The sequence below is a fragment of the Manis pentadactyla genome, chromosome 6 (assembly GCF_030020395.1).
Source record: "Manis pentadactyla isolate mManPen7 chromosome 6, mManPen7.hap1, whole genome shotgun sequence".
NCBI classification, from domain to species: domain Eukaryota; kingdom Metazoa; phylum Chordata; class Mammalia; order Pholidota; family Manidae; genus Manis; species Manis pentadactyla.
Window position 1 is genome coordinate 104,993,027 of NC_080024.1, and position 14,551 is coordinate 105,007,577.

Genomic DNA, 14,551 nt, shown 5'->3' on the forward strand with positions numbered 1-14,551 from the left:
AATTGGGGCTGTACTTCACTCGAGTGCATGGTCTAACAAAGGAAAGGTGGATAAGCTGCAGGCTCACATCCCATTTTTTTTCTCCGTCATTGGAAGTGACACAGCTCCATTGTGCACAGTAGAGGGACTCAATTCCTCCACACTTCTGTCTTTCTGCTCCCGTTCGAAACCCTGGGCATGCATAAAATCCATTCCTACTTACAGAGACTCGGCGTTGCTTTTTCCGCCAGTCTCCTCCTTCCATCCCGTCTATGTCAGCTACTTTATCTAAATTAAAATATAAGTCCGGAAACCAAGTGCCCAAAGGGGCAATATGGGTGGTGTGATTATACTCTTCTTGGGTCTGCCCATTTCCTACTTTCCAGGTAAGCAGATAAGGGACATGAGGATTAAGGCTCTGGGGGGTTGGAAACAGCAGGAGCATTAGAATTACTAACAACATAGTTCCTTTTACACAAGCGAAGCTTAAGAGGATTATCAGTCCGAGTTACTCGCCAGTCCGAGTCCGACGGGGGTGCCTTCTTTAGATATGAAGCGTGTATCCAGGAAGAGACGCCATCCACTTTCACAGCTGTGGGAGTAGTCAGGAGGACGATGAAAGGTCCCTTCCACCGTGGCTCGAGGTTTCCTGTCCGGTGCCTTCTCACGTAGACGTGGTCTCCCACCTGGAACTGGTGAGGCACTGAGAGGTCCTCTGGCCGATAGGCTTCCTTGATGGAGGCCCACACCTCTTTCTGCACAGCCTCCAAGGCTCGTAACCTTTCAAGCAAAAACTTAATAGTTGCACACTCAGGGAATGTATGAAGATGTGCTGACTGAAGCGGGGCCGGGGCCCCAAACATTATTTCAAAAGGCGTTAGTCCAAAGCAGCCAGGAGTGTTCCTGACTCTAAACAGGGCAAAGGGAAGGAGGACCAACCAATCACATAAGCCAGTCTCTATGGACAATTTAGTCAAGGTCTCTTTTAGAGTTCTGTTCATCCTTTCTACCTGTCCTGAGCTCTGGGGCCTGTATGCACAATGCAATTTCCAATCCGTCCCCAGGATCTTGGCCAATCCCTGACTTACCTGGGCAACAAAGGCAGGGCTGTTGTCGGAGCCGATTACCTTTGGGATCCCAAATCTGGGAAATATCTCTTCAAGGATCTTTTTAGACACCGTCTGGGCTGTCTCAGTTTTTGTGGGGAACGCTTCTGTCCATCCTGAAAATGTGTCTAGGAAAACTAGAAGGTACTTATATCCATACTTAGCAGGCTTAATTTCAGTGAAGTCAACTTCCCAATAAGCTCCTGGGGAATCTCCTCGAAGTCTTTTTCCAGATATTGCTTGATTTTTGCTCACGTTTACTAATTGACAGGGTACACAATTTTTTACAACCTCATCAGCCAATTTTCCTAATCCAATAACATGATAAGGGGAGTCTTGAACCAAGGTTTTTAGATTTCTTGCTCCCAGATGTGTCAATTGATGTAATTGCCTTAAGTATTCCTCTGCTTCTCTCTGGGGCAGGACAACTTTCCCTTCTTCAGACTTGTATATCTCTTGGGGCGAGAAATTTTTGAACCCTAATTTGTTTATACAAACGAGATCTTCAGGTGTATACTGGAAGCTCTTAATGTGGGTGGCTTCCGGACACACTTGGAGGGGCAAAATGTTCATTCCCTGAGCCGCTTGCTTTGCGGCTTGGTCTGCCCTCCGGTTTCCTCAAGCTATTGGAGAGTCATCTTTCTGATGTCCAGGGCAATGTATTATTGCTACTTCCTTAGGCCTATGGATGGCTTCTAGCAAATCTAAAATCTCTTGTTTGTTTTTAACATCTTTCCCGGCAGAAGTTAACAGCCCTCTCTGTCTATAAATAGCCCCGTGTATATGAGCAGTGGCAAAGGTGTATCTGCTGTCAGTGTAGATGTTAAGTCTCTTACCTTCTGCCATCCTTAGGGCCTGAGTCAGGGCGATGAGTTCTGCTTGCTGTGCAGAGGTGCCCGTTGGGAGTCCACTGGCCCATATAATCCGGTCATCATCTACTACTGCAGCTCCAGCCATTCTCTTACCATCCATGATGTAACTGCTCCCGTCCGTATACCAAGTCAGGAGTCCCGGTCCTCCTAAGGGCTGATCTTGCAAGTCCTGGCGGGTGCCTGTCTCCTCAGCCAGGATTTCCTGACAGGTATGAAGCACTTCCTTCCCCGAATCGGGAAGCAGAGTGGCCAGGTTTAGAATGGCAGGGGGGGCAAACGATTCAGGAGTAAGGTTTGGTAGTGAGTCATTCTGGCATTCGACATCCATCTCTCGGGTGGCTGCCTAATTACACTCTCCAACGCATGCGGAGCAACCACAGTAAGTTTCTGTCCCAGTGTCAGTTTGTCAGAATCTTTAACTAGGAGGGCCACGGCCGCCACTACTCTCAAACAGGCAGGCCATCCGCTACTTACTGGGTCTAATTTTTTTGACAAATAGGCGACAGGTCTCTTCCAAGGTCCCCATTGCTGGGTCAACACTCCCTGAGCCACTCCACTCCGTTCATCCACAAAAAGGACGAACGGCTTAGTCACGTCTGGCAAGGCCAGAGCGGGTGCCGACAGGAGGGCCTTCTTGATCTCATCAAAGGCCTGTTGTTGTTCAGGTCCCCAAACAAACGGGGCTGCCCCTTTGGTTAGGGGGTACAGGGGGGCGGCTAAGGTGGCATATCCGGGTATCCATAATCTACAGAACCCTGCTGTTCCCAGAAATTCGTGGACTTGGCGCGGAGTAGTAGGGACCGGGATCTGCGTCACAGTCTGCTTCCGGGCTTCAGTAAGCCACCTTTTCCCTTCTCTCAGGGAATACCCTAAATTAGTCACTTGTTGTTGGCAGATCTGTGCCTTTTTGGCAGATGCTCTATACCCCAGCTTAGCAAGTTCAGTCAAAAGGGCTTCAGTGGCCTCTTGGCAGACTTCTTGTGTAGGGGCGGCTATCAGCAAGTCATCAACATATTGTAACAAGGTTACCTGTGGGTTGGAGGCTCGGTAAAAGGCCAAGTCCTGGTGTAAAGCCTCGTCGAAGAGGGTAGATGAATTCTTGAATCCTTGTGGCAAGCAAGTCCAGGTCAATTGTCCAGTAGTTCCTGTGGAGGGGTCCTTCCACTCAAAAGCAAACAGCGGTTGGCTACTCTGGTGCAGGCGCAAACAAAAGAAGGCATCTTTTAAATCTAAGACTGTATACCAAGTGTTTTCTGGGGCCAGAGAGCTTAGCAGGTTATAAGGATTCGGCACAGTGGGATGAATGTCCTGTGTTCTCTTATTAACTTCTCTTAAATCTTGCACTGGTCGATAATCTCCTGTTCCCGCTTTCTTTACAGGCAGCAAGGGAGTGTTCCATGGGGATTTACATTTTACTAATAACCCCTGCTCTATGAGCCTCTGGATATGGGGCCTAATTCCATCTCTGGCTTCTTTACTCATTGGATATTGTCTCACAGTTACTGGTGAGGCTGAGGCTTTCAATTCTATGACCACCGGGGGCTGATTTACAGCAAGCCCCATACCTGCCGTCTCCGCCCAGGCCCCTGAAAACTGGTTGAGCCACCTTTGATTAACTCGGGAGGGTTCTGGTTCCTTAAAAAGGCGGTACTCGTCTTCTAATCTTATGGACAGAATACTTAGGCCCAAAGGTTTCTTCTCTCTATCAGTCACTCGGGAATCTTCAGCCTGAAAGGATATTTGGGCCCCGACTTTGGTCAAGATGTCTCTTCCTAACAAGGGTGTAGGGCATTCCGGTATAACAAGGAATGAGTGGTTTACTTGTCCCACTCCTAAGTCCACTGTTCTTTGGGTAGTCCATGCATATTGTCTCTGACCCGTGGCCCCGAACACCCAAGACTTCTTGCTAGAAAGGGGGCCTCTAGCTTGGGTCAGTACTGAATGTTGAGCACCGGTATCTACCAGAAACTCAATGGGTTGCCCCTCCACCTTCAGAGTTACCCTAGGCTCGGGGAGGGGCTCCGAGCCCCGTCTTCCCTAATCCTCATCTTCTAGCAGAGACAACACCTTCTTCGGAGGTCCCCGCGGTGGTTTCTTAGGGCATTCTTTCACCCAATGCCCCTTCTCCTTGCAGTACGCACACTGATCTTTATCCAAAGGAGGTCGGTTGCCCAGGGACCCTGCCTTACTAGTTCTACCACTAGAGGGCGGGCGTCCCTTACTTTCTACTACTGTGGCCAAGATCTTTGTTAAATTTCTCTCATACTTCCTATCCCTCTTTTCTTCTTTACTTTCCCTTTCCTTTTCCTTCCTTAACTCCTTCTCTTCCTCAGTCTCTCTCTTATGATAAACTTTCTCTGCTTCTTTCACCAAATCCCTCAGCGACAAATCCTGTAAGCCTTCCAATCTCTGAAGTTTTTTTCTAATGTCGGGTGCCGACTGTCCGATAAAAGCAAGGGCCACTGAAGCACTATGCCCCTCAGAAGTGGGATCAAAGGGAGTATACCACCTGAAGGCTTCTATCAGGCACTCTAAGAATACTGCGGGTGCTTCAGTGGCTCCCTGGCTGACCTCTCTTACCTTGGCCAAATTGGTGGGGCGTCGTGCAGCCCCACGGAGACCTGCCACCAGAGCCTGACGATAGATGGTTAGTCGCTCCCTACCTTCTGGAGAATTAAAGTCCCAGTTGTGTCTAGTCAACGGGAACCCCCTCTCTATGTCATGAGGGAGTTGCGAAGGTCGCCCGTCGGTTCCAGGCACATTCCTTCGTGCCTCCAGGAGAATCCTCTCTCTCTCTTCCGTGGTGAAGAGCACCTGCAAAAGCTGCTGACAGTCATCCCAGGTGGGCTGGTGGGAAAACATCAGGGACTCTACCAGACCAGTTAGTTTCTGCGGTTCCTCTGAAAAGGGCGGGTGGTTAGCTTTCCAATTATACAAATCAGCAGAGGAGAAGGGCCAATATTGCATAGGTTGGAAAGGTGGGTCCCCTTCTTCCCCAAGGATGGGAACTCCATAAGACCAGAGAGGAAAAATACCCGGTGAGTCCAAGGTGGCCCCTCGGCGGCGCCGAGTTCCCTGGGCAGGTCCTGGAGCCGGCCCCACTGCCTCAGCATCAGGGACTGAGGGTGCCGGGGCTGGCGGTGCTGGGAGTGCCGGGGCTGGGGGCGCCGGGGGTGCTGTAGGGGCGGGAGGGTAAGGAGGGGGAGGGGGATCATCAACCATAAGCAAATCTTGAGTATCGGGGTAAACTTTGGTAGTTTCTTTTTCCTTTTTCTGAGGTTGAGTCTGGGCAGTTAAAACTCGAGGGCCCATTTTCTTTTGTACCCAGGGCTTTACCCAGGGTGGGGGGGTTCTCCACCAACTCTTGCCAGACTACAATGTAGGGTTGCTGATCCGGGTGTCCTTGAGACGAATCCTGGAAGACAACAGCTTTTACTGCTAATAAAGTGGGGAGATCAAAAGTCCCCTCCGAGGGCCACCCAACATTGAAGGTGGGCCATTCGGAGGTACAGAAAATCTGCCAAGGTCCCTTTTTCACTTCTACTGACAAGTTATGTGCCCTCGCTCTGACTTCCGTCTAATGATCTAACGTCAGGCTAAGGGGGGTCGTCACTGCCTGTTCCATTGTCAGTATAACAATAATTAGACACGTAAAAGACACAAAAAACAAAGACACACACAAATTAGACACACAGCGGCCACGTTTAGTTCTCCTCAGAGTCTCAAACAGAAACCGAAAGGAATCAGAGGGTTGATACTCTCAGCGCCCAAAAATCAATCCTATCTCATCAGGTTCACTTTGCCGGAAAAACAGACGGGAGGCTACCAGGCGTCCCTGGCCCCCCAACCTCCCCGAGGCGTCCCCCAGGGTTGCAGCCTGCGGTGCTCCTAGTACGTCTACCGACCGCAGTCTCGACCCCTTTACGGGATCGAGACAGCTGCCAGACAACGGGTACCTTTTCAGAATTCTGACCGGTCTCACTGAAAAACAGAAAACAGAACACAGACAACCCAAGGTGCCACTAATCTTACCTCTTCCTCCAAGAGTGACTTCAGGAGTGAAGCGGGGTGAGCGCAGATCCCGGACGAGCCCCCAAATGTTGGATTCTCCCAGAGGAGGACGTCGCCCCAAATCACTCACGAAAGGCGTCTCTTGATGCAACAAGCAAGAGGAATTTATTCAGGAACCAGCTAGCTGGGGTCCAAGTTAGCCCGACGCAGCGGGTCTCAACAAGGACCCCGAGCACTCAAAACCAAGGGTTTATATGGCATTTTCAAAACACTTAACTCTTAGTAATTTTCCACAGCTGCACATTATCTTTGCAAGACATACATCCTGGGGTTAAGCGAGAGCAAGATAAGACAACTCTTCAATTGTTAGGGAGGTTCTGCACGATAAGCTTGGTATGTAGGATTAACTGACCAAGGTTAGCTGACCGAAGGCCACAGCTGCCCCCATCCCGGTGTTCATGGTTAACTTGTTTTCCAAGGCCTTACTCAGTTCCAGTTTTTTTTTTCTCTTTTAAGTCACAACTTCAGAAAACTGCTTCTAGGCCCTTAAGATGGCTACTCTTATGCTAACTTATTCTCATTCTTACATTCCTGACCTTGAAACCTCTTCCTCTCCCGCCCCCTGGACTCCATTCCCAGGAGATGGCCCCGGCAGGCCAGGCTCCCACTTGGCCGTCGTGATGCCAACAGGCAGCCCCCACGCGCTTGGCAGAGACCCCGGGCCCCTCACAGGCCCCGCACTACAGGACCCAGGCGGCTGGGAGGGCGCCTCGGACTCAGCGGTCTTCGTACCCCCAGCGCTCGGCCCCACGCCAGCTGCGCATTCATGGGTGTGGGATGACCGCATATCTAGAGAGAGGGGGGAGAGCAAAGAAGTGGGGAAAACAAAGAGGAAAATAGAGGAAGGAGGAGGGGGGGAGGAAGGAAGTGGTCTTCTGGAAACACAGTCCCTGGCCCCCAACCTTCCCCTTCCACTGCCCCTGCCCCAGCTTCTTGCTCCCTCAAGCCGCCCCCACTGCTTGACTATGTGCCATCCAAATTACCTGAGAAACCAAGTTTTGCTAATAAATTTAGTGACTTACAATGACACATTTAATTCCTCACCCAACTTTAAACAGAAAGAAAGCATACACCTAACCACGCCATGCCTGCAGCAAACCCCTAGGAAGGGACACGCCAGGACTGGCAGCTCTCAGCACCTCCAGCAGGCTGTGCCGCCAGGAAGGGGAGGAAGGCTCGTTCACTGATCCACAGAAATCCATTACATGAGAATCCAGAGTGGGCGTTTGTCTGATGTTTGCCTGATTGTACTAAACTAGACCTCTCGCCACAGCCTCAGGGTGGGCTTCCTGTTACATGTTAAAAACAAAATTCAACTGAGTACATTTTAAAGATCTTCTTATTTCAATGATTCCTGAATCGGGCAACATCCCATCTAGCAGATAAAAAGGAGCTCCCAGGAGATGCAAAATGAGAGATTTCACAGGCAGGAAGGGAGCGAGCACAGGACAGTACAGCAGACAGAGCAGCGGGGTGGTCAAGGCAAAGTCACTTTCCCTCAGGGGAAGGCAGGGATCTGGCAGGCAGATCACCTAACTTGTGCCATCAGACTAGTCCTGAGTGACTGGTTTAAGATTCCATTCCTGAGAGAGCTGAAAATGTCATTAAATTGACTCACTTTTGTGATGGGACTTTGGGGTCTATTGTTCTGTCTGTAACACATAACATGTTCATCTCTCCCAGGTAATGTCAGTATGGTTGAAACATTTAGGAGAAAAGCTATCAGATTTGACTATTGACATTGGCATATGACAACAGTGCTTCTTGAACCCCAGATTATTCTCTGGGTGTCGTTTTCTAAATTAAAAAATAGTTTTAGAATAATTTATCACTAAAAAGTGTTATCGCACTGATTATGCCAAAAACTTAAACAGTTAAGCTTTATTACACGTTTTAAAGGAGCTACGTCCCTTACTACAACAATAGTAATGCATCATTTAGTCTCTGAATTCTTGGGCTCTATTCTATCAGGAAAACAGCACAATAACCACAAACTGAAAATGTGAAAGGCTCTTTAGCACTGTGGATAATATTCACTTTCAAATGGGAACAACTCTTTGAAAACAGTGAATACTGAATATTTTTCCCATTTTTGTTTTATTTCTAGAACATTTAAGCAGGGCCCATAGCCTTCCTTAGGAGAGTACACACTAAAACGCAGTCCTTCCCTCTGCACTGTTCCTTCTCCACTGAGGGTTTTTGTTATCCTCACCTCTGCTGTTTTCTTTGGAGACCAGAGAATGGAGAGATTTCAAATGCAGGTGGTGCCTTATCTGAATGAACTTGCAACCTGTGCTCTTCCCGGAAGACAAGGACATTCCCCAGGCATCCAGTGGCCCATCTCTCCTGAGGGCCAGAGGACAATGAACACTTTGCACAAATGCAGCAGGAACAAAACCTGAGCTGGTTGGCACTGCCTGTGTGGGGACAGGGGAGTGCCGACAGTAATTCGTCACTCTAGGCACAACCTGCAGACCTGCATTCTTCCACCTGTATCATTACAGAGATTCATGCTTGCACCACAGTGCTGGGGTCTGTTGTACTTACATCCACTCAAAAGCAGGAAAGAGGAGCAAGCAGATTGAGAGATTGAAGTTCATCCTTCTCTCACCCCTAAGTATACAGCAGACACATCCATAGAAGGTAGCGTGAGCTTGTTCAAAAAGTCTGGATCTGGAAATTTGCAATGTCTGGTCCAATTCCCAGCTCTTCCACTTACTCTGTGTGATGTGGACAGGTGCCTGTCTTCCCAAGCCCCATTTCCTCATGTGTAGGGTGAGCATACCTGTCCCCTTAGATCACAAAGGTGGTTGAGACATTCGAATGGGAAAAGGGATGGAAAATACCTTCACCCAGTAGCACTCCATAAATGATTGTCTTTGCCATATCGCCACCTAAGGCTAGGGTCGCCTGAATGAGGTCCCATTGCACCCCAACAGTGGAGGGAGTGGCTGCAAATGCACAATTGAGGAAGTCCTGCCCTAAACGAGATGGTCAAGAAAAGGCTGAAGTTCTGAAAGGCTCTATTTCCGAGCTTCTTACTTGGTGAGGAGTCAGGCATCTATTACAACCTGTAAGTTTCTTTGAAAATCTCCTTGTGAGCTCAGAGAACTGAAGAGTATGACCCAGAGTCTGGTCCAGGCTAATTTCCCCCTTGGAGGCTAAGGCCACAGGCACCAAATCCGACCATATTTATGTACCAGCCTTAGGAAGCTGCAGCTTGGCAGTGAATTTCTAGGGTTACTGGTTGTGTCCATTTCTCCAGATGGCACCTGAACAGTGAAGCCTCTGATAGGTCTTAAAAAGGTGCAACAACCACATGGAAAGCCCCAGGATAGTGGGTCTGGCGGAAACCACAGACATCAACTCAACTCTGCACAGAATACCCTTCAATGGCTGCCCATGGCCTTTTGGGTCAAGGTCAAATGCTGACATCATGTGTAACCCACTTGCCCTACATTTTCCTTCATGTTCCTGATCCAGGCCCAACCTCTCTGCAGCTGCAGAGTCTCCACAAAGGCTGTTTGTCTGTCTGAAATGCTACTTTATCTCACGCCACCCCATCTCTTCCTGACCAGCTCATCCTTTTCCTTCAGCCTCCACCTGAACAACTTTCCTCACGAAGCCTTCCCTGACTCGTCAACCTTGGCCACATCTTCCCTTAGTACCAGACCCTCCCCACTCCCTGAAATGCATCACCTTAAAATTATGTTTCTAATGGTAGTCACTAACCTTTAAAGTCCAAGATGACATGAACTGTACCTGATTTATCCCAGGTCTCCCCATTGCCCAGCACAAATCTTGGCACAAACTGAACTGTAAATGAACAATTGTTAAATGACCAGGGGTGAACCCTCGGGTCCACCTCCCTCATGCTGCAGAGGAGCCTGAACGGGATGCAGGGAGGCGAGGAAACTCACCTAAAGCCACCATATACCTGTGGCTACAGCCAAGAATTAGAGTCCTGCTCCCCCAGTGCCCAGCCCCAGGGTCCATCCACTGCCACCCTCATCCTTTCTGACTCTACTACACTCCCATTTGTCATAATCTCCACACATGAACAAGATCGATTCCAGATGTGGATCATGATTTAGTTTAGAATGTCTGGCATCCACTGTCTCCATTCTGTATGAGGATGAACTGGGAAAACTGCTATTTCTCAATCTCTGTGGACATGCTGGGATTCTTATTTGGACATCACACAGCTAAGCACCTAGTTAGCATGCAGGAGCACACACTTCCCCCACTACTTTGTTAGGGCCTCAGAAAAGTCAGTGCCACATGACAATATCACTTTGGTGTAATTCTTGAAACGACCTTCTCTCCCCAGTGAGGAAACACCCCAAATGAGTGCAGGGTCCCCTCCAGTGGTGTCATTTTCAATGAAGCTTGTCTGTGTCATTTGTAGTTAGGGGTTCATTGGTCAGAAGTGTTTTCCAGGGATGAGCACAATGGAAACCATTAGAGAGATACTCACAGAAGCAAGCTAGCCCAAAACTTTAATCCACTGTATTAGCTGTAATGATGGGAGGCAGCTGCTCAAAGAAAGGAAAGCCGAGAAAGCAGGGAATGACAGCCTTCTTCCAACATGCTTGCATGAGGTTTTCACAAGAGTCCCAGTGCTGGATTTAATATAATTATAGCACTTATCATCACTTCCAGACCACTAAAAACACCTTTAAAATCTTTTAAATAATAACAGGGTCTGAAAGAGCATTCAATCAGGCTGCATGCCTCACTGTAAGTTACAGGAGTGGAGTTCTCTCAGCACTTTTATTTTGTTTGAGGTGGAGTGGGGAAGCACATCATTTAGGGTAACTTTCAGGATCACTTCTCAGTCACACAGTTTCACATATGAACTCCAGAGAACAGTGACGTTCTTCTTTAGAAGGTGTTGGGTACCACAGGAATTGTCATCCCTACAACCAACGTAGTCAAAAATAAATTAGGACTTCAAAAAAAAACAAGGGTCAGATGGACCTAATAGACATCTACAGAACTCTACACCCAAAAGCAGCAGGATACACATTCTTCTCAAGTGCACATGGAACATTTTCCAGAATAGACCACATACTAGGCCACAAAAAGAACCTCAATAAATTCAAAAAAGATTGAAATTCTACCAACCAACTTCTCAGACCACAAAGGCATAAAACTAGAAACAAATTGTACAAAAAAACAAAAAAGCTCACAAACACATGGAGGCTTAACAACATGCTCCTAAATCATCAATGGATCAATGAAAAAATTAAAATAGAGATCAAGCAATACATGGAGACAAATGACAATAACAGCACAAAGCCCCAACTTCTGTGGGACACAGCGAAGGCAGTTCTAAGAAGAAAGTATATAGCAATCCAGGCCTATTTAAAGAAGGAAGAACAATCCCAAATGAATAGTCTAAAGTCACAATTATTGATACTAGAAAAAGAATAACAAATCAGGCCTAAAGTCAGCAGAAGGAGGGACATAATAAAGATCAGAGAAGAAATTTTAAAAATTGAGAAGAATAAAACAATAGAAAAATACCAATGAAACCAAGCTGGTACTTTGAGAAAATAAACAAAATAGATAAGCCCCTAGCCAGAGTTATTAAGAGAAAAAGAGAATCAACATACATCAACAGAATTTGAAACGAGAAAGGAAAAATCACAAGGGACCCCACAGAAATACAAATAATTATTATAGAATACTATGAGAATCTATATGCTAACAAGCTGAAAAACCTAGAAGAAATGGACAACTTCCTAGAAAAATACAACCTTCCAAAACTGACCAAGGAAGAAACACAAAATCTAAACAAACCAATTACCAGCAATGAAATTGAAACGGTAATCAAAAAACTACCCAAGAACAAAACCCCCTGACCAGATGGATTCACCGCTGAATTTCATCAGACATATAGAGAAGACATAATACCCATTCTCTTTAAAATTTTCCAAAAAATAGAAGAGGAGGGAATACTTCCAAACTATGAAGCCAGCATCACTCTAATATCAAAACCAGGCAAAGACCCCACCAAAAAAGAAAATTACAGACCAATATCCCTGATGAACATAGATGCAAAAATACTCAACAAAATATTAGCAAACCGAATTCAAAATACATCAAGAGGATCATACATCATGATCAAGTGGGATTCATCTCAGGGATGCAAGGATGGTACAACATTTAAATATCCATCAACATCATCCACCACATCAACAAAAAGAAAGACACAAACCACATGATCATCTCCATAGACACTGAAAAATCATTCGACAAAATTCAACATCCATTCATGATAAAAACTCTCAACAAAATGGGTATAGAGGGCAAGTACCTCAACATAATAAAGGCAATATATGACAAACCCACAGCCAACATCATACCTAATAGCAAGAAGCTGAAAGCTTTTCCTCTAAAATTGGAAACAAGACAGGGATGTCCACTCTCCACACTGTTATTCAAAATAGTACTGGAGGTCCTAGCCACTGCAATCAGACAAAACAAAGAAATACAAGGCATCCAGATTGGTAAAGAAGAAGTCAAACTATCACTATTTGCAGATGACATGATATTGTACATAAAAAACCCTAAAAACTCCACTCCAAAACTACTAGAACTAATATCTGAATTCAGCAAAGTTGCAGGATACAAAATTAATACACAGAAAGCTGTTGCATTCCTTTACGCTAACAGTGAACTAGCAGAAAGAGAAATCAGGGAAACAATTCCATTCACAATTGCATCAAAAAGAATAAAATACCTAAGAATAAACCTAACCAAGGAAGTGAAAGATCTATACCCTGAAAACTACAAGACACTCTTAAGAGAAATTAAAGAGGACACTAACAAATGGAAACTCATCCCATACTCTTGGCTAGGAAGAATTAATATTGCCAAAATGGCCATCCTGCCTAAAGCAATCTACAAATTCAATGCACTCCCTATCAAAATACCAACAACATTCTTCAACAAACTGGAACAAATAGTTTTCAAATTCATATGGAACCACAAAAGACCCCGAATAGCCAAAGCAATCCTGAGAAGGAAGAATAAAGTGGGGGGATTTGCTTCCCAACTTCATGCTCTACTACAAAGCCACAGTAATTAAGAGAATTTGGTACTGGCACAAGAACAGACCCACAGACCAGTGGAAGAGAATAGAGAGTCCAGATATTAACCCAACCATATACGGTCAATTAATATATGATAAAGGAGCTATGGACATACAATGGGGAAATGACAGCCTCTTCAACAGCTGGTGTTGACAAAACTGGACAGCTACATGTAAGAGAATGAAACTGGATCACTGTCTAACCCCATACACAAAAGTAAATACGAAATGAATCAAAGACCTGAATGTAAGTCATGAAACCATAAAACTCTTAGAAAAAAACATAGGCAAAAATCTCTTGGACATAAACATGAGTGACTTCTTCATGAACATATCTCCCCAGGCAAGGGAAACAAAAGCTAAAATGAACAAGTGGGACTATATCAAGCTGAAAAGCTTCTGTACAGCAAAGGACACCACCAATAGAACAAAACGGCATCCTACAGTATGGGAGAATATATTCATAAATGACAGATCCGATAAAGGGTTGACATCCAAAATATATAAAGAGCTCACGCACCTCAACAAAAAGCAAATAATCCAATTAAAAAATGGGCAAAGGAACCGAACAGACACTTCTCCAAGGAAGAAATTCAGATGGCCAACAGACACGTGAAAAGATGCTCCACGTCACTAGTCATCAGATAAATGCAAATTAAAACCACAATGAGATATCACCTCACACCAGTAAGGATTGCCACCATCCAAAAGACAAACAACAACAAATGTTGGCAAGGTTGTGGAGAAAGGGGAACCCTCCTACACTGCTGGTGGAAATGTAAACTAGTTCAACCATTGTGGAAAGCAGTATGGAGGTTCCTCAAAAAGCTCAAAATAGAAATACCATTTGACCCATGAATTCCACTTCTAGGAATTTACCCTAAGAATGCAGCAGCCCTGTTTGAAAAAGACAGATGCACTCTTATGTTTATTGCAGCACTGTTTACAACAGCCAAGAAATGGAAGCAACCCAAGTGTCCATCAGTAGATGAATGGATAAAGAAGATGTGGTACATAGACACAATGGAATATTATTCAGCCATAATAAGAAAACAAATCCTACCATTTGCAACAACATGGATGGAGCTAGAGGGTATTATGCTCAGTGAAATTAGCCAGGCTGAGAAAGACAAGTACCAAATTATTTCACTCATCTCTGGAGTATAAGAACAAAGAAAATACTGAAGGAGCAAAACATCAGCAAACTCACAGAGCCCAAGAATGGACTAACAGTTACCAAAGGGAAAGGAACTGGGGAGGATGGGTGGGAAGGGAGGGATAAGGGGGGTGGAGAAAGGGGGTATTATAATTAGCATGTATAATGTTTTAATGTGGGGGGTTTCATGGGGAGGGCTGTACAACACAGAGAAAACAAGTAGTGATTCTACAACATCTTACTACGCTGATGGACAGTGACTGTAATG

At 45.9% G+C, this 14,551-nt stretch overlaps 1 protein-coding gene across 1 annotated transcript; it reads right to left on the reverse strand.

Moving 5' to 3' along the window:
• Positions 1-303: 303 nt before the first annotated feature.
• Positions 304-5,300, reverse strand: LOC130684132 (uncharacterized). The gene is given in 2 exon segments (XM_057503989.1): positions 304-2,239; positions 2,242-5,300. Coding segments are annotated over 2 exon segments (4,878 nt in total). The 5' UTR covers positions 5,270-5,300; the 3' UTR covers positions 304-389.
• Positions 5,301-14,551: the final 9,251 nt, after the last annotated feature.